The 27,960-nt window shown below is 39.4% G+C and overlaps 1 protein-coding gene across 3 annotated transcripts in view; it reads left to right on the top strand.

Annotated features, from left to right (window-relative positions):
* MET (MET proto-oncogene, receptor tyrosine kinase) overlaps positions 1 to 27,960 on the top strand; it is a 93,291-nt gene that overhangs the window by 32,469 nt on the left and 32,862 nt on the right. For all 3 annotated transcript variants that reach the window (XM_050323788.1, XM_050323789.1, XM_050323787.1), the window contains exons 3-10: positions 975 to 1,166; positions 12,997 to 13,131; positions 14,505 to 14,678; positions 20,059 to 20,219; positions 21,351 to 21,453; positions 21,654 to 21,790; positions 22,881 to 23,054; positions 23,943 to 24,042. In XM_050323788.1, the coding sequence (XP_050179745.1) occupies positions 975 to 1,166; positions 12,997 to 13,131; positions 14,505 to 14,678; positions 20,059 to 20,219; positions 21,351 to 21,453; positions 21,654 to 21,790; positions 22,881 to 23,054; positions 23,943 to 24,042 (1,176 nt within the window). The remainder of the gene's footprint in view (positions 1 to 974; positions 1,167 to 12,996; positions 13,132 to 14,504; positions 14,679 to 20,058; positions 20,220 to 21,350; positions 21,454 to 21,653; positions 21,791 to 22,880; positions 23,055 to 23,942; positions 24,043 to 27,960) is intronic.

The following is a 27,960-nucleotide window of genomic DNA, read 5'->3' as shown; positions in this document are numbered from 1 at the left end:
AGATACTTTATAATCTTCCAACATGTTTATTCATAAAGTATGTCACAGTGGAAACATGCTAGATGACTTCCCAATTTAAACTGGTTAGAGATCCTTTGGGGGGTTCCTGATTATTATCTGTATGATCTCACCAAAACAGATGATGTAGTATCAATAGTAATGAAATTATCAGTTAATAGATTACTATTGGATTGTCAGGAGGTTATATTCTTCTTGAGAGGTAACTTAAAGTGTATTGTTCAAGAATTTTTCCAATGCAAATTAAAACCATGTAATCTCTATTCCCAAAATGAAAGAGAAAATCCTGCAAATGCAGCAGCTATGCTAGTACACTCAAGACAGATAGAAATCAGATGAAATAGTGCATGAACTATAGATGATCAATACAACAGTCAGAGTAATTAAAAAAATCTGACTTTTCTGTAGTTTCATTTAAACATATAATCAGAAACATCTTTTTTCCTGACTTATCTCTCTTTCTTTTCTCTTTTTCTCCACTTTAATGTCTTATTTCTGGAAATAGTGGTGAAAATAGAAGGAGAAGAATTAAATTGTTATTTTAATGCAAAAAGTTACATTGTTTTTAGAGAATCTTTTTCTAGGAAACTGTTTCAGAAGCAAGTGTATCACTGGGCAGACTCCACAGTACAAAAATTCTGAGACTCTTGGACAAGCAGTATGAAGGAAATCACTAAGAGAAAGGATACCTTGATATATGTGCTTACATTTTTAAGTTAAATAAAGACCCAATGTCTTATTCCAACAGACATGATAAAAGAAGTTAAAAGAAACACTCCCATAACATTAAGAAGTTGTTGCCTTCTTCATGGAACATCATAACTGATGAAGCAATTAGGTTTTAAACATTTTAAAATCCTTTTGGTTAAATGCATTTATGCTAAATGACTTCATTCTGACAAAGATCTGTTACTACTCGTAAAGACAGTACTCATCTGTACTTCATTTTCAAACAGGCTTTTTCAAGAAATGCTTCATACTGCAGAGCACAAGATGATGAATATCGCTTGGAAGTTACGACTCCTCTGCAAAGGGTTGACTTGTTCATGGGCCAGTTCAACAGTGTCCTGTTGACTTCGATATCTGTCTTCACCAAAGGGAACCTTACCATTGCTAATCTGGGAACTTCAGAGGGGCGCTTCATGCAGGTAAATACTACTACAATAACTTCACAATAAAAAAAACCAACATACTGGAATTTAGCAGGATGGTGAAAGTGAGAAGCATTATTACCCAAGTTTTAACAGGGCATTAGAAAATTGAAATTACCAAATAAAATACAACTTCTGAAACATAAACAAATAGCCTAATGGAACACTCAACATTTTAAGTGTTTACCTGGATTTTGTGGTTTGAAGCAATGGTTGTGGAACAAATTTTACCATGATCTCTGCTTAGTCCTGCTGGCTCAGTTCACAGCAGTTTTGGTTCATATGGACAGGAGTTCTTTCAAAGAAAACTGAACTGAAAGCTCTGTCTTGGATACACATCAAATATACTCCAACCCCAGCTGGGGTAGAAAGGTTCAGACAGCTTCAGAAATACACTTCATATGGGTCCTTTGCTCTAGAGGATCAGATTAAACCTATTCAATGTAAAATGCCAAGACAGCTTATACTGTAGAAGCAGGAGCCTCAGCATTAGTTGTTTCTATATACTGATCCACTCCTCTGGCACCAAATTCCTTGCTTGTGTACCCATAGCCTGTGACTCACAGCTGTAGAATTGAGATTAGCTCCTTTTCCACCTACTTTCAAGTTTCTCTGAATGCATCTTAAATTTTCAGGCTCTTGCTCACTCTGTTCTTTTGGACAAAAGTTGTTCCTGTCCTAAAAGAGGTTTTCCATAAAAAGTGGTAAATCACCCTCCTGAGTAGTCTATCTCCCTCCACTGAGTACTTAACTAATCTAGACAGGTAAATTATACTACACAACTTCTTTGTAGATGACTAATGAAATAAATGTGATCCATAGAGCCAAACCATTTAAAAACTTGGCAGTCAAAATCAAACACCAAAAGACAAAGACAAAATACTTTGAAATCGCCAAGGGCTCCCTCTGTTCACCCATCTTATTTCAAACACTGTCATCCTGCAGTAACCTTCTTGGAGAGTTTGACTTCTCCAGCTGCCACAAAGTCCAGCCTGGATGTGCATCTCAACCTGGATATCCTTCTTGCGCCCAAGGACCTGTCTTCTTTTAATTTGCCATTATTATTTGTCTTCTAGCAGGCTTTCTGGAGTATTGGCAGTCTTTGACCCTTCTTGCTCTGTAGGCTACAGAGAGTCATCCAAGTTGGTAGTGTGGTCCTCTAACCGTCATTAACTGAAACCTGATGAGAAGGCCATTGGTTGCTGTGTCATTCCAGGTTTCCCATTTCCCATAACCTTCAATTAGAAAACACTTGGGCACATGTAACCTTTCAGGAAAACAAGCCTCTCCTTTCTTGTCTTCTTTCCCCTCATTTTCTGTCCTTACCACGTGCAGTAAATAGGGTTACATATTGTCCCCAGTATATGCACCCTCTCTGGATAAAGGGGATCCTGTAGCTCCAGTCTTCTGCACAGACTGGACACAGAGCCTGCAGTATAATGCAAATTCTGTAATGCTTCTACAGGGAAGGAGGTCAAAGTTATTTGCCACAAAGAACAGATGACAAAGTGGGGAAAATCATACTTCTCTTTTCCCCAGAAAGATAGGGATTTAACAAAACTTTCAGTGACAAATCTGCCAGTCTTTCCTGCATTTCCCATGATGACTTTGGTAACTTTAAGCTGAGTTTGTCTTCTGCATAGGAAAGGCAAGTGCTAAGAGCTACACACTGAGCACAGGACCAAACTATGCTCTGTTCTTAAAAGCAGATACTGATTCACAGAGCGAACATCAGCAATTTGTTTAACCTTTCTGAAGTAATTTCCTTACTACAAAATACAGTTAATAACAACTACTCTCTTACTCACAGCATTTCTTCTGGGCTGTCACAAAGCTTTTAGGAAGGTTTGATAGAAAGCACAAGGGAGCATTATTCTTATTTATAAGGTCCTTTAATTATTCATTCAAGTTCTGCACCACACACTTCATTCAGATGTTTGCACAACTCAAAGAACAATTAAATATTTCCATAATACATTTCCCATTCCACGTTCAGTTACAGATCAAAAGAAAAGGCCATTGTGTAAACTGCACGTGGCCATTAACAGAAATATTCTCATCATTGAATCAAATTGGCTTGAGCTACAGGGGGAAGTCAGCATTGGGCTCATATTGTAGTAAGTAGGAACTCTTTCTTTAAGTGTTGGGTGCAGCCAGCAGAGAATAAGCAGACTGACTACCTTTATTGATGCTACCTCCAAATAAAAATAGTAGTATTTGTTTTGCCTTTAAGTGATTTTGGAAGCGATACCAGATCTGTAGGATATAGCAGACACAGATTTTTCCAAAATTTAATGTCCTCTTACATTTTTTGTTCTTTTTTTTTTTTCCTGATAGTTATCTAGGAAGCAATTTCAAACATGGTCATTAGTAAATGCCCAACTAAAGCAGATTTGTAGTGTTTCTATGGAAATACAGCTATTAACTGCAATGAGATGGAGATTGTTAAAAACTGAGCTATTATATGACCATTACTTAAGAGAAATGGGTTTAAAAAAAATCAGGATTATCTATCAATGACTTAATTTATCAGAAAGATGTCCCCAAATGTTTCCACACGTTTTTAGCGAAGAAATGTAATTATGTTCTTTTTTGTTTCATTCACAAATCTACTGGAACTTATTGCAAAGAATCCTCAGCTGTTCACTTATTACGCATCTTGCTTTTGCACAGTCATTTGGATTCATATTTTTAGCTCTTTGTACAAGCAAATACTGAATTTTCTTGTGCATTCCTTTTGTAACTTGTAGCTATTCAGAGCTGATGATACCTTTCAGACACAGGCATGCTTTCAGAGAAAATTAGTTACAGAATTCTACCTATCAGGGAACTTGTTTTAACACTGGTTGTATTGTGTTAGTATCTTGAGAACATATTTTCATGCCAACTAGTTAAAAGCAAAAGAAAAAAAAAGTCATATAGGTTTCTAAAATTAGAAAATCAGCTCAGCCCTTCCAGTGCACCCAGTTCATCTTGTATCTTCTTTGAAATTCCAAACCTTACTATATTTAGACAATTTAGTTTCTGACATAAATTTCAGTACTATCAGCCATCCATGAGATTAAAAGAAATAGTAGTACAGTACTTCTGTCTCTGACAACCGCACCCTGCAGTGCCCAAATATGAAACAGCTTGGTGAAAGTAGTGAACATTTCAATCACATTTTTTCTGTATTTAGGGTTTCCTTTAGTTGTTAAGAAATGGTAGGGGGAAATCTTTAAAATGTAATAACTGTGTCACTGAAATTGAAGTGAAGCTCCAAGCCAGTGCTGTGGGAGCCAGGAGGTGCAGCAGCAAGCTGCTCATCCTCAACCTGAGAGAAATTTTTTTGAAAATGTTTCTCATATTCCCACATTATACTTGCTTATACTTGATCAGCAGCCAATCAGTTGATTCTCTGTCTTTTCTTTCTTTCATCTTTCTTGCCTCTTTTCCATCCCCTGTTGCATTTCTTCTGCTCATCACTTTCTGCCTCCCTACTCACCCCTCATCTCCGACTTTATTTCTCTCTCCGTCCATTTTTGTCTCTTTACGACATGACTACAGCACAGCATTGCTGAAAAATTCAACAGATTTAACATGTACCTTTTTCCTCCTGTAGGTGATGGCTACCACATTTTGGGGTTCTGATGTATTTTGAAATGTATCAGAATGAATAGTTCCTAACTTTACAAGTGATTCCACCAAAGCTTATAGCAATACCCATCAAAACTGTGTTAATGACCCAACCAAGAACATAACCCACATTTCACTTATTTTAAAAAAGTCTTCTAAAGAACCAGTAATATTCAGAATGCAAAAGCAGGTATGTTTTATCCAACCAAGGAATACTCACCTGTTGTTTTTCTGCTTGTGCTTTTAGTTTGATAAAATAGAATTATTCACTTGAATTGCTCTGGAAAACTCTAATACAGGAAAGTAAATACAGCCTCCTTCACTAAATGTTTACTTTTTTCCAGCCAAAATCTAGAACTAAAATAAAATCAATGTGGATGGTACAAATACAGAAGATTCATGAGTTCTTTTAAGGAGCATAATTGGGGCCAGGAGATGAATTCCAAATCTCTTCTGGAGAGTACTGCAGCCCATTCACATACTGAGCATGTTTTGGCTGCATCAGAAATGTTAGCTCTGTATTTGGCCATGAGTAGCCTAGAGTTTGTAGTTTACCAAATATTGTGGAGTTTCTGTTACAAAACAGAGCAGTAATAATTTTTCTAAGACAGCTGACATGCATGAGACAGAAAAGAAAAATGGCTTTACTTCCTTCCTAAGCTGGAGCCTGACAACAAACTTTTTTTCTCCCTTCTTTTTTTTTTCTTTTCTGTTGAGAAGTTGCAGCTGTTTTGGCCTTTCTTATTGTGCTTGTTTTCAGACTGTGACTGGGAACACAGACTGAAACTACAGCTGTTGGGTGCGAAGTGAATCAGGTATTTCACAGTGGTTACTTCATTAGAAAACAGCACCCAGTCACACTGCTGTAGCTGAGGAATAAGATTTTCAGCTGGTGTAAGCAGCCTTACTCTGCTCAAGCCAAAGAAGCTGCTCTGAGAATACAACTCACAACTGATAAAGACACTTTCATTACCAGCCAGTATTTTGGGAAATTGTAATTTGTAAAAAAAAAAAAGAAAACAAACCAAAACACCTCATGATATATTGAGATAAAATATCTTTTATTTTTGCTCTTTTTTTTCTGCCTGGAGCTTGGTATTATTTCAGAGAGTGGCTTATGAAAGAAGAAGAAAAGAACAAGTTCTTCAGGAAGGCGAAATCTTTCTGATAGCTCTGGGAAGTGTGAGGTTTGGGAACATTTTACAAGATTTATTCTGAAAAGCTCATGGCTGAAAACCTGTAACAAGGAACAAGAGACTGATGCCCTTGATGTATGCAGAGACTGAATTTCGGCCTAACACAAGGGTTGGAAGGAGAATACTGCATGTGCTCCCTGTGCTTCAAGCTGGCCTCACCAGGCTAACACCCAACTAAATACACTGCTTGTTGGTGACCTTCTTGAGGAAGAAGGGGCTAGAGAAGTTTTCACTGTACAATTTACAGTTACGATGGACAACCACTCTCTATAGATGCAGTTTTGGTAGCGGGGTCATCTCATCCTTCTGACTATACCAGTGAAACTCAGTGCACAGTGAGGCTGCACTGGGCTGCATGTGGAGTGGTGCAGTAGGATGTTCATCCTGTTGCTTCTAGAGGTGAGGAAAGGGTCTTCCCATGGGCATATATACTCCCTGAGATGCCGTCAGCCACATGCTGGCTGCAGTCCTGTCCAATCTGACTGGACATGAGCCAGCTCTAGCTGAGAAGCCAAGCATTAGTAAAACATGGTAATGCACTGTCATGTCTGAACAGATTCTGGAGAGAAAATGGCTTCGGGCACAAAAACCAAAGCATGATGGCACAGGTAGGCATCATAGGATTACAGCATATCAGACAACAGGCCACTCACCCTCCTCAGGAGCTCTCTGAACTTGTTAGACGTGAAACAATACCGATTAATAGTAAGCCTTATTCTGGAGACCTGTTATATGCCAGTATTTTTAACCAGATTTTTTGCTAAGAAAGGATGTATGGGGTTATAATAAATGTTCAAGGAGCAGAGTTCTGGCAGGTGGTAGAATGGATAAGAGAAAGGTAAAGTAAAAAGTAAAAGTACACAGTGATACCTTTTCCAGCACTCTCCAGCATCTGGCACTTAGTGGCCCAGAAATTCCCAGAGCTGGGAACTGCACCCATATTTGGCACTTAATATTAATTTATGTACTCCTTTCTCCTTAGTATTGCTTATTAGTTTTTTAATTTATTTTTGTTTTGTCCTCCGTGGTATACTGTGACATTGAATTCAATAATTTCATTCCGCTTTGAATGATGAAGAGCTTCTTTGGGCTTTCCTTAACCTGCTGCCTTTTCATTTCTTTTGGTGCCCCTGATTCTGATGAGGAATAGGGATGAGGCTCTCACAGATCTGTGGTTTAGGAAATTTTCACACACTGAGCACAAGTCTGGTGGCTTTCACATCCAAGTAGAAAGAACGCTTGATAGCCACACTCATTTCCCAGGAATACTTATGATTAAAAACAAACACCACCACCACCACCAGCTTTAACACACATCTCATTTCTCCAAAAAGAGAGAAATTAGTATGTGTCGTAGCTGCTTTCATAGATTACATGCCAGGGAACATAATGCATACTACAGAAATTAATATAGACAAAAATAATCACATCTGCTTTTTATTTGTAACTGCACTCAGGGATTGGAAAAATTTGTCCCAGAATTCAACAAGAAGAGAGCCAAGCCTTCAGCATTGCTCTCCTCTTGCAAACAGCAAAGCAGCAAGACCTCACCACTCCAGGAATCAAGGCTCAAAGCCATGGTGCCTGTCAGCAAAATGAGCTGACACAGAGCAAAGAAATACAGAACTTTGCATCTTTCAGTGTGTTCAGTCAAATCCAGTTTATACTGTAGCATACTAGAAGACTTAATGCACCTTTGAATTTATCAAACTCCTTTTGATCTAGTTCCTGTCCCTCTAGGCAAACATAGCTGTAACAAAACAGTGCAAATGGCAAGCCATATTTGAAGCAAGTGTGAGGAGGTCAAGGGATAGATGAACATGGACTTTAAACCCTTCAGAGCCAGGAAGAAGAAAGAGTGATGGGATGCCCATGGAGTCATTGCAAAAGTTGTCCTCACTGTCCTGCCTCAGTGGCCCAGCAATTCATCTGGCATTTCAATACTGGCAGTCTGACCTATTTAAGGCTAAGCACAAACTGTGTGCATGTGCATCTGTAGGAGTGTGAATAGCTGCAATTCTTCCATCTTTATAATTCTTCTGTCTAAAGCTAACAGAAAATTGTGGCAAACTCTTGATAAGTAACATTTTCATATATATAGCTCAACTTTTAACATTTATGATAGCAGTTGTTTCTGTGGTAAAAAATATTGATTTATCCCAGGCAAAAAAGTGTCAAATATTGAGTAATGCAAAATCCATGTAGTCAAATTAAAATTAACACCTGGTGCCGAATAACTGTTTTGAGAGCACATATGTTTTAATATTCAGTTTGAGTAGAAAAGCTTATAGTCTTCAGAGGAGATCTATTATATTCTCCATGGATTAGAATGATATACAGCATTTAGATAGCTACATATGTGCCCTTTGCAAGGCTACGCTTCATATCCCAGGGCATTTGAGGCATTGCACAATAAAGTTAACCCTGAGCCTAACTCTGCTGGATAATGGCATACACCTGCCAGACATCTAGGGAAAAAATAACAATATGATACTTAGATGGTATTCCTTTAAGAAGGCCTCTCATTTTTGCAGAAGATATTTCAACGTTTAGACAGTAACATTTGTAATTCAATCCTGCTGGCTAGCAGAACTGTGCATCAGAATGATTTGTAAAAGAAGCTGTTGTATTCTGTTTTTCAATTAGAATTACTACAGTCTCAATTTGCCATATTATGCACAGATGAACCTAAACTCAGACATTCTTAAACATTAATACTGGCTGATGGCAACTAAATAATGTTTAAATTAATAATTTTAGTGTTCACGGACCTAAGTGATCACTGACTTCCAATATAAAGAATATGTTAATTAATATATTAATTAATAACTGTTGGTTATTATCTTCATGGAAGTAGTTTGAGCTATGATGAAAGGTAACATAATTGTTTGGTTCTCTTTCTCTAAATAGAGGGACATACATTTTGTGTTTGCTTTGAGAAGGATGTCTGGCATTGTAGTTACTGATATTGAATGTGGTTCTCGGAAGAGTTATTTTTAAGGACATCGGAAGAGCCACATGTATATAAACAAAGGGTCCATCTAGTTCAGTGCTCTGTCTCCAGCAGTATTGACAAGTGGATGCCTAGGGAGCCAGGCAACATAGCTAGTGCCTTCTGCTCCAAATCTCCAGCTGTTCTCCTTTCTGGGGATTCCCTGAGCTATTGAGTTTTGTCTGTTTAGCATTTTCCATGTACCTGTGAAGTTTCCCTTTGAATGTGTATCTCTCTTGCAGTCACATCCTTTGGCGAGGAGTCCCATAGGGCATGACATATTGGTAGCATGTCGTACTCTTTTACTCTTTTGTTTGCCTTGAACCAGAGTCTCAGTTTTGTCTTTTGATGGTATTTAGTACTTTTATTAGAATAAAATCATAGAATAATAGAATCATTTAGGATTGAAAAGACCTCTAGTGTCATTGAGTCCAACCATTAACGTAACAGTGCCAAGTCCACAACTAAAAAATATCCTTAAGTGCTGCTTCTAGATGTCTTTTAAATACTCCCAGGATGGTGACTCCACCACTTCCCTGGGCAGCCTGTTCCAATGCTTGACAACCATTTTGGTGAAAAGATTGTTCCTAATACATAATCTAAGCCTCCCATGGTGTAAATTGAGGCTATTTCTTCTTATCCTATGCCTTAGGAGAAGAGACCAGCCCCAACCTGGCTACAGCCTCCTTTCAGGTTGTTGTAGAAGAGAGCATATGGTCAGTCTCTACTCAGTCATGATTCTGTATTCCTTTTTATAGATTCCACACCTGCCATACTCAGTCATTGTTCATTACAGCCTTTTGATTATGTTTCTTACCTTTCTCTGAACCTTTTCACTTTTTAACATGTTCTTTTTGGCAGGAGGCAACCAGAACTGCACAGAAATTTCACGTTTTGGGCAAGCCATGAACTTCTATGACAGCAGGATGTTTTCTGATTTGTTCTGTAATCCTTTTCTAATAATTCCTAAGTTTTTATAAGTTTGGGATTTTTTTGGATGCTGAAAAGCAGTTAACTATCTATCATGTACTGCTTTAAATTAATGTTCTTTGTTGTATTTTACCCAACATTTTATTGTCTTGACATGCTGTCTTGTAAAGTCCTTCTGCCATCCTTGATAGTCTGTCCTCATCCTTATCAACTTGAATACCTTCAGGTCATCAGAAAACTTTGTCACTTGAACTGCTCAACCACTTTTCTAACTCATTTATGGGTGTATTGAACAGTATGGATCCCAGCACAGGCACCTTGTAGAACACCTCTGGTGACTTCTTACTATTGCAAGCACTGACTGTTTACTGCTAATGTCTGTTTGTTCTCCTTTAGTTAATTACTTATCTGTGTAAGACTTTCCCATTCTCCTAACTGCTGGAGAGTGCAGGCATGCAGATATGCTTTTGTTTCTCTTATTCTCTGAAGAAATGCTTGGTTAATAAATTATTAAAATGTAAAAAACCCCACAACACAATACTACCACAACGCTTTCCTCCCCCCCCCAAAAAAAAAAAAAAAGACACCCCAAAAAACCCCAGGTTTTGCAAACAGAAGTCCTTCTGTAGTAGTGAACCATTTGCCATTCCATGGCAGAAGTAGCCCTGTATAGTGGTGCATCCGTGGCAAATTAAAGTTACACTGCACACATACCAGCCCAGTCCCAAGCCATAAAAATCAGAAGTTTATGAGAATGACACTGGAGTCCTAAGTAGCCTCTTGTTTCTGCTGTAGAAGCTGTTTTCGAATTGCCTTTTTTTTCAGGATTATGTTGGATAAGGGTAAGATAGAATTTCAAGGATTGAGGTGGTGTGTGCAAAACCCGCACATTTATATACATAAAAAAGAGCATTTTTGCATCTACTCTCTGTTAAGGCAGTACTGTAGGCTGGTAGATTAGTTCTAAGCAAAATCCAAACTTTTATTCTGTGGTCCCAAATGAGTTAGGAAGTGTCATTTGAGCTCCCTGTATATCATGAGGTCAAAGTCTATTCACTTGAGATTTTAGCAAGTGATTTGAGTATCAGCCTCAGTAAAATAAGAGTCGGTCAGTGTTTAAAGTACCAAGTAATTTTTCCAAGATTGTAGAGATGGAATCCAAATTTTCATGTATTGCTGTGAGGCTGGAATGCAGATGTGTTTAAAGGGTTAACACTGTGGCTCAATCAGAAAGAATGCTTGGCAATAAGAGGAAGCCTGGATTAATGATGGAAAAGAATTCTTAGCATTTTATAGCAGTGGGTATTTGAGATGAGACACGGCTAATGATCAACTAAAAAGGTATTTGCAGCTGTGGTGCTACCTCTCCCCATAATGCCAACATTAATCAAGCTTTTTCATGCAGCTTTCCAGTCAATTCTACTTTTCATTGTCCTGAACAGAAAAACAGAGCTCGTGCCCTATTACACTGAGTCAGAGACCACACTTCTGTGTCACCAAAAATGATCATACCTTATTGATTTCTAAAAGCTGCACTTTCTGTGCTGTGAAACAAATCCATACCAAAGTCTGTAACAAAGCTAGTCTAAAGGAAAAAAAGCCTCTTGTAACCCCAAACTATAAATACCTCTGGGATGTGGAGCACTTATCACCATGAATTCACTGCTCCTATATTTTATTTGAGTCTTGAATTACCAACAAAATCAGCTGGAATTACAGCATCTCTAAGTCTAGTTTTGGAGTCAGCCATCTTGGTGAAAGACCTTGGCAGTGTGAAAAGCCAGTGAAATCGTGTAAGTCAATGTCTTGGCTGTGCTGATCCTGCCTTTGGAGTCAGAAGAAAAGATTCATTATAGTGAAAAATGAAACATTTGACATACAAGTTATTTCCAAAATGGCTTCAATCTTTTTAAATAATGAACCCCATTGAATCCTAACTTCTCAGCAAATGTTCATTATCTAAATTCCTTAAGTAAACTACACATGATGAGCTTTTGAAACATGAACATGATCTTCCCTCATGTAAACAATCCTCTGCCTTTGTTGCCTGATGCTATCACATTTGGGTGCACATCCTTCTGGATTGCAGGCCCAAGCCTATAAAATCTCCCTATCAAATATCCACACTGATCTGCAGATGCTTTATGCCTCTGCTTAACTACCATGACTCATCCTGTTGAAGTCAACAAAGTTACAGTAGTAAAGTTAGGCGTGTGTTTGCAGAAAGAGATCCAGATTCTCAGAAGTATTTAGGTAATTCAAGATGCAGAGAGATGACCAGTGGGGAAATTTCATACTGGTGTGACTAATCTCCCTAAGATCTCCTAGAATCTAGAGAGAGGGAAAGAGAGGAAAGGCTTTTGCAAAGGGGCTTCAGGACAACTAAATTAGGCTTCTGTTTTGGAGTATCTCCTAAAGGAGCCTCCAGCATTCCCTGTCATTTAAGAAGTGCTTTGAATGCTCTGTCCTGGACACCTGGCAGGAGCCGGGCCTCAAGGTGCCCATCCACATCTGGCAAGGAGCTTGTCTGAGCAATAACCATGTCACCAGCTCTGGGGATCCAGCTCTGTGTACTTGTGACTCTGCCCACAGCGACAGTCTGCCATAGCTTTGTGTTCTAATGGCCCCACACGCAGCAAGACTAGAGACTGTTGACACAGGGTAAAGTTTGCTTTTCAAACTGAAGGACTAAAGTGAAAATAAAATATATTGGACTTCTGCAGACCTGGAGTTTTAAGATTCTTTTAAATAGATGTTGTAGATAAAATTCTTGATTCTTAAATGTACAGGACTGATTAAATGACCCATCTTCAGTTTTTATGGTGACTGAATTTAAAGGACTAAGACATGCAATGACTCCTTCACATTTTAATAAATATGGTGTATTTTGAGGATCCTCCAACAGCCATGATTTTGCTGTGTTAAATAAAGTAGATTTTATAGTGCTTTAATCAGATCATGATGGAACATTATGCAAAATATTATGCAATGTAATGCAAAGTAATTAATGCAGGCAGAGAACGTGAGACTGCTGAGCAGCATGCATTTGTGTCACACACTGCCTGCTGATTTTCAAAATTTCTCTCTTTCTTAGATAGTGGTTTCCCGTTCAGAACCCACAGCTCCACATGTCAGCTTTCAGCTGGACTCCCACCCTGTCTCTCCCCAAGTTGTTGTCAAGAATTCATTAGCAGATGATGGTTATACCCTGGTAGTGACTGGGGAGAAGGTGAGTGGTTCATACTCTAATCCTTCCGTGCACTTTGTAAACCTGCCTTCCCAGCAGCAACATTCAGTAAGAGCAGCTGTTCACACCGCTGCCTTATGTACTGCATCCTCACAGCCTTGCCATTCCCTTGGGAACACTGCGGGGCGGGGGGCAAGTTTCCTCCAAGGTATTTTTTCCCCCTCCTGAACAAACCAACAGGCTAATATTGAGAAATGTTTAAATAACGTAAGAGCTGTGATATAAACCAACAAAAGCCAGGAAATGCAAATTTAAGGCTGAAACCCTGTCCCTAATTCAAGTGCTTGCAAAGACAAAACATACAATGGCTTAAGAAAAGAATGGCGGTCGCAGTTTCCTGGCTTTTGTTGGTTTGTGTCACAGCTTTTTAAGGAGGGTTTTGTGTGCAAAAGTTACACGGGTGTGTTTAAAACTGGGAGTCAGCATTCAGAGTAATGTTTGAAAATTACTTTAGCATATAGTCTATAAAGAGTTAATAAAAGATGAAGAGCTATCATAAATATGCTATTGTCATAAGTAGGTATGTATTGAATAGGTTTAAGACATCAGCAGATAATATTACAGATAATCCTAAACCATAATCGTAAGCAATAACTTGACTCCTTGAGTTCTATAAAAATTTACCGAAATAGATCAGCCATTAGTAAAGATTTAATTTAAAGATTAATCATTTACTAGAAATATGTGAGATATTTATAAGAGCGATCTTCAGAAAATGTCCAAAATAAGTTTAAGGAAGGTACGGAAATATAGACAAGTATGAGGTACTTATATAGTAATGTAATTATATATTAATTTCAATATTTTGTCCAAAAATAATTCTTATATATTTAAAGTGATTATTATCATAATTATCCTGCTATTTTAGGTAATATACATTTTAACTTATATTTTAGGTACAGTTTAAGTTTTTTGACGATAGGTGTCATAAAAACAAGTACATGGGCAGTCACAATCCGTAAGTGTGTCACGGGCATTAAAAGATCCATGCCAAAGTTGAAATAGCCATCATGACTATTTTTACGAATGTATGAACTAAGGCATACTGAGATACACTGCTTTTTCCAAGAACTAGTGCAGAGTTGGGAGGAGCACACTGCTGTTTTCTTTCTCCATCAGCAAAAAATTCTGTCTTGCTGTAAACACCAGATGCTGGTAGTAACTGTATATAACATTAAGATGCCTTTAGGGTTTCTCCCAAGCGAATTTAAAATCATGTCAGTTAAATTACTTATAAGATCCTATAATTACTGAGCTAAAGAGAAGTCAAACTGAGGCTTGCACATCTGAAATCTGAGTAGCACCACCACGCTATGTATTAAAATGATCTGTGCGTTATGTCTCTCCATCGACAGATAACGAAGATCCCACTGAAGGGGCCGGGCTGCCATCACTTCAGGTCCTGCAGCCAGTGCCTGCTGGCACCTGCCTTCATGCAGTGTGGCTGGTGCAGCCAGCAGTGCCTCAGGTCTCCTGAGTGCCCCAACAGCACCTGGACCCAGGACACCTGCTTGCCTAGGGTTTACGAGGTAAAGTGGTGTATTACTCCCGTTTCTCTCTAGGGAAGAACATGGTCTGCTCTCTCTGTGGACATTTTCTGTTTATGTACTTGTCATAAATTAAGTGTCTGCTCTCCTTAACTTCCCCTCAGCCTCGGTGTCCACAAATCCTCTGGATGGCTACACATGCTCTCCCTGAGTGCTGTGGACTGAGGTGCTCATGGTGGACAGGTCTATCTGATTATCCTGAGCAGCCATGGGAGAGCCTTGGCCCTACAAAGCACTTCTGGTGGGTCTGAGCCAGCCTGGCAGGGTTCTAATGGGAAAGGCCAGTCACAGAAAGGAGTACCCCTCCTCTTGAAGGGGAAAAGAGAAAAGCACTTCCTGCCCACAGCCTGAACCAGTGCAGGAGGTCTGTGGCTCCCACTCTTCATCTGTCCCTGTGCTTGCTCCAGCACTGGGGGAAAGTATGGTGTTTCTCTATGAGAAAAATTCCCCTTCTGCCCTACCCAAGCTCCTGGAGGAGATGCTTTTTTCATAATGTCACTCCCTGGCTCCTTGTTCCATGGGTCCACTTGCCACCAATGGGGGACAAGCCTGTAGCTGCACACCCCGTGCCCCGGGACAGGGGACAGCCAGAGGCTGCTGCCAGCCAGCCAGAGATCATCAAGGTTGTGCAAGCTTGAGATGAGCAGAGAGCTGCACTGGTATGGCCCAGTTTTAATTTAGCTGTGGTTAATGCAGGATTCATGCTGTACGTGTAACCAAATCTTCTCAGGTGAAGTGTGACATAACCGTGAAGGCAGAAGTTTGTAAGGCACTTGATGGACTAGGAATCTGAGGGAAGGACAAGTGTAAAACTTCCTGCTAGTATTTATACCCATTTACTTGTCTTAGTGCATTTAAACTACATCATGTAGTTAAAAGTACAGTTTCCTTTATGGCAATACAGCTTATAAACAGGGATGAAAAGCTTATGTTTCTCTTAGAGAGAAAGGAAGACAAAAGTGGATTTTAAATTAATAATGTATTTCTTTCAACCAGGCAGATGATTTCATGTACAACAAATTTTTAAAGAGCAGACAGGCAAAACTGCTATTAATCCAGAAAGAAATCTAGAAACACATGTTTACAGGGTTGTTTTTTTTATCATGTTCACCTTTCAGATACCAAATTTAGGATTAACACAGGCAAAATTCAGTGAACAAACAATGGAGAGTTCTAGGAAACCCAAAATGGATGAAAGTGGTGGGAGGATGTTTGCATTGCCTTCTATTGCCATTTACCTTTGGGCAAAGGAGATGTACAAAAATTGCTAACACATAATGTGAATAGTTTACTTTCCCTTTATATAAGAAGCCATTTATTTCAAAAAGGTTATATTAGATGATGAAATAATCCTTTCTGGCCTTAGTTTGTATGAGACTGTGAATCACCAATTCAAAGGTATACGCAGAGAGTTACCCTCATATATTTTTCTGTACTTCTGCAGACCCAAGGTCCTCACCTGTCCTGCACAGCTTGTTTCATCTTTCCTAGAGTTCAAATACAAGAAGCATCCCTTAATGTTTTTTTATTCGCAAAACTTGCCAGCAGTGGCTGTATATTTCCATGACTCAAAATAGATTTCTCAGGCTCTGAACTGCTTAGTTTCTGATTTTTTAGAGGTGCTGAGCTCATATAGCCCTCTTTAATTTTAATTTTGAGTGTGTGCACTCAGCAGTTTTAAGAATCAGGAGCCTGGAGCCCATGCACAGGGCTCCAAGAGGTCCATCCGAGAGGTGCTTCAAGACCAAGAGGTGCATCCCCAAGGCCACCTCTGCAGTCCCTATGAAGTCACTGGGAGATCTCATCCAGGGGAGCATGCTTTGGACAGGGACAGAGGAAGCAGGTGTTAGGCTGGCTAGGTGCTCCCCTTCCTCATGTGGCTCCACCCTTCCTGCTCAGCACAAACCCTGTCTACCCCTGTAATGAATATGGATCTGTGGCACCAATCAACCAATAGATCTCAAAGTGAATCTCGAATTATAGCATGCCCATGTTGGTAGAAGTTGCTTCTGGAAGGTTTGCAATGAAAAAAATGCAGCTGGGTACTTAAATCCCTTTGGATTGCTAGCTCTTAAGACAGATTTCATGCTCCACTGGACCGTGACATTTAACATGATTACTGAAAAAAATATAAAACAGATTATTCATCATCTTCTGATCTGTCTTTAAACCCATATGCATAAAATGTAAGAAACAAGCTTGTTTTGTTCCTAACAAACAGAGGATGACCTGCTTTGCATAGTATCTGAAATTCAGTCTGAACCTCTGCCTAATATTTTGCAGCTTCCAGAGGGACAGACTGAGATATGTCATATGATCACTTTAACCTGAAGGGTTGCTCTACGAGGGTCCGGTCCAGTGGATGCTGGCTAATGAAGTCTTCAGCAAAGTTTTCCCAGATTATTACACACAGTGGTGGGCGATGAAAAAGATACTTTCTTCTCAGGAGGGTTGGCAGAGAAAAAGCCCAGTGTCTTTGCATGGAGTCCTGCAGATCCTTTGTTTCTCTGCCGTGCTTTAAGCACTTGCCTTGGAGCCGTGGGGAGCAGCCAGCTCTGCCCAGGCATCCTCCCCACTCCAGACAGCGTAGTACGGCAAGCACTGGGACACGTTCCCTCCACAGCCCAGCTCCCACTCTACTCCCATCCACTGCCTCTGCCAACCACAGGGCGTGTTTTGTCAGCCTGGATGAGCAGTGCTAGGAGGGAAGCCAGGGGACTCAAGGGAGTCTCCTCAGAGACCACTTGGTGCTGGAACAAATTGCAAGCATCTGTGTGTGGCGTTCAGGTCACACTGAAAGGTGAAGGGTGTAAAAGAAGAAATGAATTGGTGTCCCTTCTGATTCTTTGTTGTGGTTAAAAATCTGACATGGTTTGTTGTTGTTTTTAAAGGGAGTCATTTTAGCTGGCTTTTGTATCAGATGTATCAAGAATATCAGGCCTTCCGCTACCTCTTGAGGTTGGAGTCTTTAATGGAAATTTCACATATGGTCTGGTACATGTTCTTGTCTCTTAATTGAAATGAAGGGGCTATTGAAACTAATAAATATATACTTTCTTCCAAAAATTTATAAAGTATATGAGTGGATATTGACGTAATGACTGTCAACATAAGCAAAAGGAAAACACAATCCTTTAATTTCTTCCAAAAACAAAAAGAAAAGTCAGCTCCCTCCCTTAACCCAAAGTCCAGCAAACAGCAGAATGGCAGGCCTTGCAGCAGGACCTGCTCCTTGTTATCAGTGGAGTTTCTGTGCTATAGAGAACTTTTGAATCCTGAATTTCATAGCATTTATATCTGATTTGGGTTTTGCTTGCTTTCTGTTACTACCTACGCAATGCAAGCACAGAGAAGATGCCTACGTATACCTCAGTTCAAAGCCCAAGAGATTCACAATTCATTCCTGTCAGCTCTCACAAGAACAAGTCTGAAAAACCACATTTGAGTTTCAGATGTTTCATCATACAGAACAAATGGAACAAAAATAAAGACTTGAATAAAAACACTCTAGGGGAATTTCTGCAGAACTTAAAACCAAAAGTTTAAGATTTGGTTTATTTTTTGCTCTCTACTTAGAGGTCTTGCCTCCTAAATTTGTTGGCAGAATGTAGTAAATACTTACTCTCCCTCAATTAAGGTACATGGGCTATTATTACAAGTTTCTTTTGGCAGATAAGATCACTAAAAACCAATTCAGTACTTTCAGGTTTTATTCTGTATGGCTTTGTGCAGCCTGATTTTAACACCCTTATTTTGCTAACTTATGGATTACATTTCAAACTCTTCAAATGCCACATGTCAGTGAATTATCATACAAAACGTAGGGACATCCTGTACCCCCACAGAGCAATGCCATTTTCTGACAGGGTTTTATTACTCCAAAAATAGGTAAGTGTGCTGAGATATTAACCAGAGTGGAAAACTAGGATCAGAAGTCAAATCCCAGTTTTGAAGGAAAAAACCCAAAGAAATAAGGGAAAGTTAAACTTGGAAATAGCACAGACTCCGTGGGATACAGTACTGCTCCACACTCTTAGCTGCCGTATTGTCTGTCAAGGGGCTGTGTGGTTATCACTCCTTTTTTACAGGATTTGTGCAAAAGTACTGTTCCTGCATAGGTTCCCTCTTCTTTGCTTGTTGAGAGCTGATTCAAAGCTCTTTAAAACAGAAAAGATTCCTCCTGGCTTTAGTGAATTTTAGATCAGACTCTTTGTCTGGTTTTTAATGGGGGCAGTAAATTTCCCCATATATAGTATATGGTATAATTCTTTTGAAGTATTCTTCAGCTGCCTTTCTATATACAATAGTTCATTTATGAGAGTCTTGAAGTATAGCTACAAGGGAGTTGAACAGAAATGTGCTGTCTTACTGGATTTCCAGATGAAATAATAGCCAAGTATCACTCAAACACTTTCAGCTTGAAAATTAAGTCAGGTCCTTTGAAGGGCACAGCTGTATTGCATTTTAGGGGCCAAATTATTATCACTAAAGCATTAAGACATTTCTGCACTATGATCACAAGTATAAATTCAGTCTTTCATTCTTTGTTGTGTCGAGTGGTACTGGTATGTTTGCAAAATTATGCAGTATTTTTAAAAGTCCTCATAATCCCTGAACCAATATTGGAGGGTTTTGTTGGTTGGTTTTGTTTGGGTTTTTTTTTATTGACAGTACTGACCAGTACTTTTACTGAGTTTTGTAAGATTTCTATAGTGTTCCTACGTTTTTCCCACCATTGTTATATTTTACAGGACAATTTAAAATATATATATATATATATATAAAAAAAGGCATTTCCTTTGTAGATTGTCTTCGTGTTTCTGAGGGGTAATTTATTTTTAACTCAGAATTAGAGGTGACTAAATGTAAAAGATTTAAGGAAAGAATAGCAGAAGTCATGTTAACTTTGTCACAGTCAACGCGATACCAGATTATGGTGTCTTTGAAGCTACTTCGCTCTGAACCCAACTTTCATCAAGCTGACAAAAAATGGTCATTTTGGGGCTCTTTTGTGTTCAGCATTCAGCTTCTAACAAAATAAGTATATTGTATGTTTAACATGCCAGAAATAAGATGTGAAAGACAAGAATGGCAGGATTTAAAAGACTGTTACAATGCATAGCTTGTTCAGTGCCCCTAAACACTAACTTTCAAAGCTTTCTAGTATAGGTTTTTTTATTTATTGCTACTGCCAGAGAAAGCTCATAATGTGACAAATGAAAGGTGAAGAACAATTAAGATGAATGCTAGGATACAGTCTACCAAAAGAAATACTTTTCTAAAATTAATTCTTTGCACATTCTTTAGCTCCATTTGAAGTTCAAGAAAACCTGATTCAACTAACACAATATTTTTTTGACAGATTCTCCCAAGCAGTGCTCCCATAGAAGGTGGGACAAAGCTGACACTGTGTGGATGGGATTTTGGATTCAGCAAAAATAATAGATTTGAATTAAAAAATACAGTAGTCCATATTGGAGGACAAATTTGTACTCTGGAAGGAAAATCTAGCAACAAAAACAAGTAAGAAACCTGAAACCTTTTATATGGATTTTTTTACATATATGTATAATCTCAGATTCTGAAATTTCAAATTAAAAAAATCTCTTGGTTTGATAAGCTTCCCAAGAAAAAAAGCGCACAAAATGGAGAACAAATAAATCAAGTTTATACCAGTAGATCCTGCAGCAGCTTTTTCTGATTTGTCTGTGAAATGGTGTTCAACATCTGTGGGAGCTGGCAAGAATGAAGCTATTCAAAGTTCTGAAAAGTGGGCAGGTTGTTTTGGCCAGGATCCTGCTGGGCTCAGTTATGTCACCTCTGTCTTCTTAATCTGTGAAGCTGCTGGAGAGAAACATGAGAAGATGCAGGTATTTCATCATCCGGAGGCTTATGACCCCCAGCTGCACCTCTCCTCCTCTTCCTCAGAAATAAGTATTTGAGATGGTGGGATAATGACTTAAGACAGAGGTTATTACAATTGTTATCTGGAAGAAATAGGAAGTTCAGTGAATGTCCTTTCTTGGTTCAAAGCATATGACTATCTACCGCCAAAGCAATATGCAAATCATGGCACAGCTTCTCTGTTCACATATATAGCAGCAAGTATACTCTAGCAAGTACTCCAGAAGTACTGAGCGCTCACCTGACTGCTGTTTCCAGCAGTCTTAATGGAAACAAAATGATTTAAGGAGATTATGTCACATATGAGACTGTGTGAATGTAATATAATACATCCACATATGCTGCCACAAAAGTTCAATTTTTTTGTAATATTTAAATTTATACAACAAATGTGTGTAATGATGCATTTTTTCTAATCCTGTTATATGCCAAAATTTGATACTAACAGAAAATTAAAGACCCTCAGCTGTTGAATGGGAGGTATTTGTTTTCTCTAGCATGCTTCTTTTTTTCTGAAATATATTTGATATAGTATTATTTTCTGGCTAAGTATAAAAACCACGGTGTTTGTATTTAGTATTAAAGAGGAGTAGCACAGTTCTTTTAGCTATTAGTTCTGAAATGTCCTTGCTCATACATTGATGATCTGTTTTGTCTCCATTATTATGAGTTTGAAGCGGTTCTGTTTTAATACAAAAAAAGTCAAGCAGAAACAAAATGTAATCCCTTTTTTTTCCTTGTTTTCTAAAGGCTTGAATGCACAGTTCCTGCTGCAAAAAGTCCAGGTTTTAATATATCCAGTAGTGTTTCTGTTGGACATGGCAAAACACTGTTCAATACATTTTCATATGTGGTAAGCACTACAATTAAACCTCTGTAGTCAAAATTAGCTTCAGTATTAACTGGAAGGAACTTTTCATGAGTCCAATCCAGTATGGTAATTCTATATTCCTGTTACTTCATGGAAATGCTAATAAATGTTTTGAGATCCTTCCTCTTCATATTTTGAATATAATCTTATGATCCACCGTTCTTATTTTTACCATCCCTTAGAATCCTGTAATAACAAGTATATCCCCCACTTATGGCCCCAAATCTGGAGGAACATTGCTAACTGTAGCTGGAAAATACCTAAGGAGTGGAAAATCAGTAAGGATTTTTGTTGGTGAACAACCATGCACTTTGAAAAGGTAATGTACTTACTAAAAAGTTATACCCTTAATATTGAAATGGCTTAATTAAAATGTCTTGGAGCTAAAAAAAAGCAAATGCAAAAATGCATTAACTTTCCTGTCCTTTTGTCACTTATTGGGGAATTTATACTGCAATAAGCATCAAGTTCTGGATGTCTGAAAGATTTCTAGAGGGGACTACGGTTCCCTAGAAGACTTGTTTATTCTGTAATGTCTTCATTAACCTCATTAAAAGGTTGCACAGAGAAGTAGCAAATCAACTTCTAATGGACTAGAAGCTGCCTATTTCCCATCATTTTTGTTATCCCGACTCCCACACACTCAGCCCTCTCTCTTGTATTAGCAAGAGCTATTTCTCGTGCAGCAGCTGCCAGTGAGCATCCAGTGGGTGTGGGTTACCATTTCCTACTGCTTTGTTTGGTGGAGACCTGACCAGTGTGGAAATGTGTATCCCGTGCTGAGGAGCAACTACTTTTGCATTGCTGTCAGTGAACAGCCAGAGACAGCATCACATTGGAACTTTCTCTGGTATATATAAAATTGTTTTGAGGATTGAGTCAGAATTTCTTGTGTCTCTATACTGGCTCCAGTAGGAGCTCAGTCACAAATCTTTGATGTTCCCTGTGTGGAAATGCCTTCAATCACAGCTGTATATAAACGTTAAAATACTAAGCACAGATTCTCTGCAGTGGGTATATCCCCCACTATTGCCTTTACTTGAGGTTTTTAACACAGCCTGAGTCCTGTGGATTTGAAAGGGGCACTATCCCTTGGTTACAGCAGATCAGGTTATTCTCCTTAAACCTGGAATGTGGCGGTGTTTTCCAGGCTCGAAGCTGCCTTTGCAGGGTGCAGGGGCTGATGTGGTTGTCAGCAGTGCTAGGGAAGCACCTTCCAGTAGCAAGTCAACTAAATTAAGATGAATCTTGAGCCTAAGCAGTGGTGCTTGTTGCCATATGATTATCCAGTGGGAAAATCAATGACCTTTTTTTATAAGCCGATCCCTAGGCGATGTTAGGGCTCACTAAAGGACAGTGTTTTAAACCAAGTACATGCTTTATAATGCTGACAAGCAATCCCTTTGCAGTCCTCCCAGCATACTGGCAAGCGCTGTGGAGTGCTATACCCCAGCACAGCGAATTCCCCAGGAATATCGTGTGAGAATGGAAATCGATGAAGCTATTCGAGACGCAAGCAGCCATTTCACATACAGAGAAGACCCTGTTGTTTTAAAAATTCATCCATCCAAATCTTTTCTTAGGTGAGTAAAAGTTTCTTACAGAAACAAGAAAAGTAACGAATGAACAAAGAATGGCTATGCTGCGCAGCAATCCATCAAAAGAAATTGCATTTTTATCTTCATCTGCCATGCCAATTGCTTCTATTATGGTGCAGTTGCAGAGGGCAGATCATTTCCTTTCAGAGGTGAAGGAGAAGGGGGAAGGGTGGCTCTTTTCTTCGTGTGATTTCACTGCTAGCTGCTGCTGAGCCTACCTGTGGTGTCCTGCTGAGATACCTGCTGTACAGCTAAGTGAGTCTCCTGTATGGTGTCTGGACATTACACTGATTAGTGAGGAAAATCGTTTAATGTGACAAGTCAGCAGTACTCAGGAGAGCAAATGGATTTTAAAATAGTCTAAATCCAGTGCTATATAAATATTATGAATATATATGTATGGTAGTGTATATGTGTTTTCAAGTGGCATATTTATGGTTTTGGTAGCAATCTTAGTCTCCAAGCCATCTGCCTTTGCCAAAAAAATGTCGGCAGTAAAACAGACACCTTTCTCAGCACCACTGAAAGCGATAAGTTAAACAAGTAAGCAAATGTGAAGTACAAGTATTCACCCTCTTTTGAAATGTGCACATTTGGTTTGTACCCTGGCATACGACATTTTTAAAAATTATTTCTCTTTTCTTTATTTGATTGGTTGTTACAGTAAGTGTAAAATTTATTTCCCGGAAAAATAATCTCACTGCACAAAGCTATTTGTACTCACCCCATATATCCCTACTTCTGATTTTATGTTACCATTCACTTGAAAAATATAATTTGTAATTAACATTATCACAGCAGATGTATCGTTATCCTACTCATCTTTTTTTTTTTTTTCTTTTGTGTTTTTTTTTTTTTTTTAATTCTTCCTAGTGGTGGAAGTACAATCACAGCTCAGGGAATCAACTTGAACTCAGTGTGCTTTCCTCAGATGGTGATTACTGTACCTAAACTGGGAATGAACTTCTCTGTGGTGAGTCAGTCTTAGAGAAGACAATCTGTTATCTTTTCATCTTGGTGTGATGAACGGTTATGAATTTTCAGTCAAAATACTTTGACTTTCACCCTGACACTTTGGGGCTTCCACTAATATTTTGCACAGACTGTTTTCACTGTATAGGCGAAATTCAACGACAAATTTGAAATTAGGCTGAAGGTACAACAGCAGTTTACAAGGAACCTTTTCCAAAGACATAAGGCTTTTACAGTATCTGATAATAAGATTTTTATATTGCAATTTAGCAATGCAAATTCAAGTGACTAAACACAGAGCAATGCAATGCAGGTATGTCAGATTACATAGCGAGTTCAAGCTACTGTGATATTCAAGTGGTGACTATGGATATGCAACAAAGAAAGAGGAAGAGTAAATATCTGAAATCAAAAGTAAGTATTATTTTGAAGAATTTCTGCTTGCAAAATTCCCTATTGAGGCAAATTATTCCTAATTTACCTAAGTTCAACAACTAAGTTTTAAGAGAGGTTTGGGGCTTTGCAGTTGGGTACCTCTGCATGAACAGAGGGTCAGTCAGGGATCTGAGCCTTCTGATTTTTGTTTCTGATTTGACACTACACAATGTCTAAATCTAAATAGGGTGTACAGATATGACCGTGTGATCCGCTTTAATTTTTATAAGGCAAAGATTGCATTTAATGGCCAGTTGTACTGAAACTGTTTTCTGTAAGCGTTTGCCTACATATTTGTGTTGTACCTCCAACATTTTCTTATCCTGTAAGGTCTGTTTAGCCTAACTGAAGCTAAATTGACCTACACTCTTTATGATATGCTATGTTACTGTTCATATTCTCAGGTTATTTCTAATGATCATCATACACTATTTCCTGCATTGAATTCTAAGTATTAGACCTAGGTTTGCTCAATGCATTTTAAATGGTATGTCTGCAAATTTGCAGTCTTTTATAGCTTCAAGGTCATAATATTCTTCATGATCCTAATTTGTATAATATTATGAGTGTCGGGACCTGAATTTCCACAGCATGTAGTCGTGGCTTGTAATTTAATAGGTTCAGATTTTAATCTGAAAAATCAGTGTATTTGCAATGAAACACCATGTTCAGTGTTATCAAAAAGTCACTTTGCCCATCAATAGAAAAACAAAACGTTTCAGTGAAATCAACTAAACTCAAAATTTATTAGGTTTTGAGTAAGGTAGGCATGATTATTTTTAGATACAAAGGATTTCCAAAGAAAAGATCATTGCTGAAATCATGTCTTGAGATTTTGCTTTGTATGGGTTTGAGCAGTCTTTTTTTTTTAAAGTAAAGATCACTCATATGCTTTCTCTTTTCCCCTGTGAGAATATGCAATATTACTTCTCTTCAGGTCCTGATACTTCATTCCTTGCTTGTCAAATATTTGGGACTTCACAGAATCACAGAATATGCCAAGTTGGAAGGGACCCACAGGGATCATCAAGTCCAACTCCCAGCCCTGCACAGGACCATCCCTCAGAGTCACACCAAGTGCCCCAAAGTATCATTAAAATGTTCTGTCAGGCTTGGTGCTGTGACCCCTTCCCTGGGGAAGTTCCAGTGCCCAACCACCCCCTGGTTGAAGAACCTTTTTCTAATATCCAACCTAAACCTCCCCTGACACGAATTCAGGCCATTCCCTTGGGTTCTGTCACTGGTCACCACAGAGAAAACATCAGAGTCTGCCCCTCCTATCAGGTTTCAGGAAATCAGGTTTGATAAGCAGGACCTTGCTCTCACAAAGCTGTGCTGGTTGTGACCAAAGACTGTGTTGTCTTTCAGGTGTTCTTCAATACTTCCCATAACAATCTTCTCCATAACTTCACCAGGCACTGAAATGAGACTGACAGGCTTGTAATTACTGGGATCCTCCTCCTTGCCCTTCTTAAAAGTCAGGACAACATTCACCAGTTTCCAGTCAGCTGGGACCTCTTACGGATTCCCAAGACTGCTCAAGAATCATTGAGAGAGGTTTTGAGTTGACATCATCTAGCTCTTTGAGGATTCTGGGATGAATCCCATTAGCCCCATAGGTTTTTAGGAATCCAGCTGGAGCAGCAGATCCTGCACAATTTCAGGTAGTTTTGGTCCTCCAGCTCAGGGCACTAGGACCCCATTGGTTCCTCATCCATGCTGAAGGCAGAGGCAAAGAAAGCCTTAAACACCTCTGTCTTTGTGCCTGTTTGTGAGGTGACCATCCTCATCCTGTAAGGGGTCAATGGTATTTCTATACTGCCTGCTGTCATTAATGTATTTGAAAAAGTACTTTTTATTGATCCTCACATTTCCAGCCAGCTTCAACTCCAGCTGAGCTTTGGCCACACAAATTTTCTCCCTACAGCGGTAAGCAGCATCTCTGTATTATTTCCATGTCACTTGACCTTGCTTCCACTGGGCATATACCTGCCTTTTTTGCCTTATTTCCAAGAGAAGATCCCTGCTCAGCCAAGTCGGCCTTCTGCCTCCTCTGCTTGACTTCCAGCACTTGGGAATTGCCTGCTTCTATGCCCTTAGGAAGTGATATTTCAAAAGGGACCAGCACTGATGGATCCCAGCACCTGCAAAAACATTTTTCCAGGGGACCTTGCTTACTAGTTCCCTGAGCAGCCCAGAAGTCTGCTCATGTCCAGAGTTGAGGTTTTGCTGGCACTTTTTCTTCTGTCAGCATAGATTTTAAACTTGATCACTTTGTGGTTGCTGTGGCCAAGACAGCGACCAATCTCCACTTTGCTCACAGGATCCACTCTGTTGACAAGCAGCAGATTAAGGAGGGCATCTTTCTGAGTTGGCTCCCTTAGGATATGTTCCATAAAGTTGCCATCCAGGATTTTTAGTAATCTTCTGGCCCTGGTTCTACCAGCTGTGTGATGTTCTCAGTTAATTTCTGGAAAGTTGAAGTCTCCCATAAGGACAACGGCAGTTGATTTGGAAGTGTCCTTTAGTTCTTCAAAGAATAATTTGTCGGTGTCATCGTCCCAGCTGGAAGGTCTATAGCACACTCCCACGATGACATCTGCATTATTTGTTTGCCCCTTGATTCTTACTCAGAGGCTCTCAATTCTGCCATTGCCAGCTGTGAGCTCCATACATTCTAACCCTGCTATTACATACAGTGCTCACCCCTCCACCTCTTCAGCTCTGCCTCCTGAAGATCTGTAACCATCTGACGAACGCTGAGGGGGGTAGGAACGGGGATTCCCGGAACAGGAGGCTTCCTTTTACCCCCTGCTCCGAGGGGGAGAGGTGCTCCCCCCCTGGTCCCCCTACCCCGCGGCACCTCATGGCCCCACAGAGGGACCACGGGGCCAGTCAGTCAGGCAGGAGAGAAGCAGGCAGAGAGAGTTTATTCAAATTTCCTGCAGGTTATAAGGCTTCTGGGAGGAAGGGAGGTGTTACAAACCAACCAATTACAAGAAGGGGTTAACAGCCAATAGATGACCTTTCAGTTCTCTTAGGCATTTCAAGGGTACAGTGAGGGGTCTATGGGAACAAGAAGGGTTACACAAAGGTTTAAAATCACCATCTTGGACACGTGGTCAATTTAACAATATTACAATCTCCTGCATTCTTTTTATGTAGCAGAGTTACCCCAACAACCATCCAACAGGGCACTCCAGTCACAGGTCTCATCGCACCAGGTTTCACTTGTGCCAGTGATGTCAGATCTCTGGGACTGGGCCAAAGCTTCACACTCCTCTTCTTTGTTCCTCATGTTGCGTGCTTTAGTGTAGAAATATTTCGGGTGTACATGGTAGCCAACACCTCTTGAGGCAGATTGAGGGATCCCATGACTGCTCATTTCCTCAAGTTTTGGCGCATCATCCCATTGCTTATCACTGGTGAGCCTGGTTTTGCCCCTTTCCCCCTTCCAAGCTAGTCTAAAGCCCTGTCAGCAAGC

The sequence above is a fragment of the Myiozetetes cayanensis genome, unplaced genomic scaffold (assembly GCF_022539395.1).
Source record: "Myiozetetes cayanensis isolate MyiCay16 unplaced genomic scaffold, myiCay2020 scf3, whole genome shotgun sequence".
Classification (NCBI taxonomy): domain Eukaryota; kingdom Metazoa; phylum Chordata; class Aves; order Passeriformes; family Tyrannidae; genus Myiozetetes; species Myiozetetes cayanensis.
The sequence above is the reverse complement of the archived record's forward strand: the minus strand, read 5'-3'. Positions and strand labels throughout refer to the sequence as shown.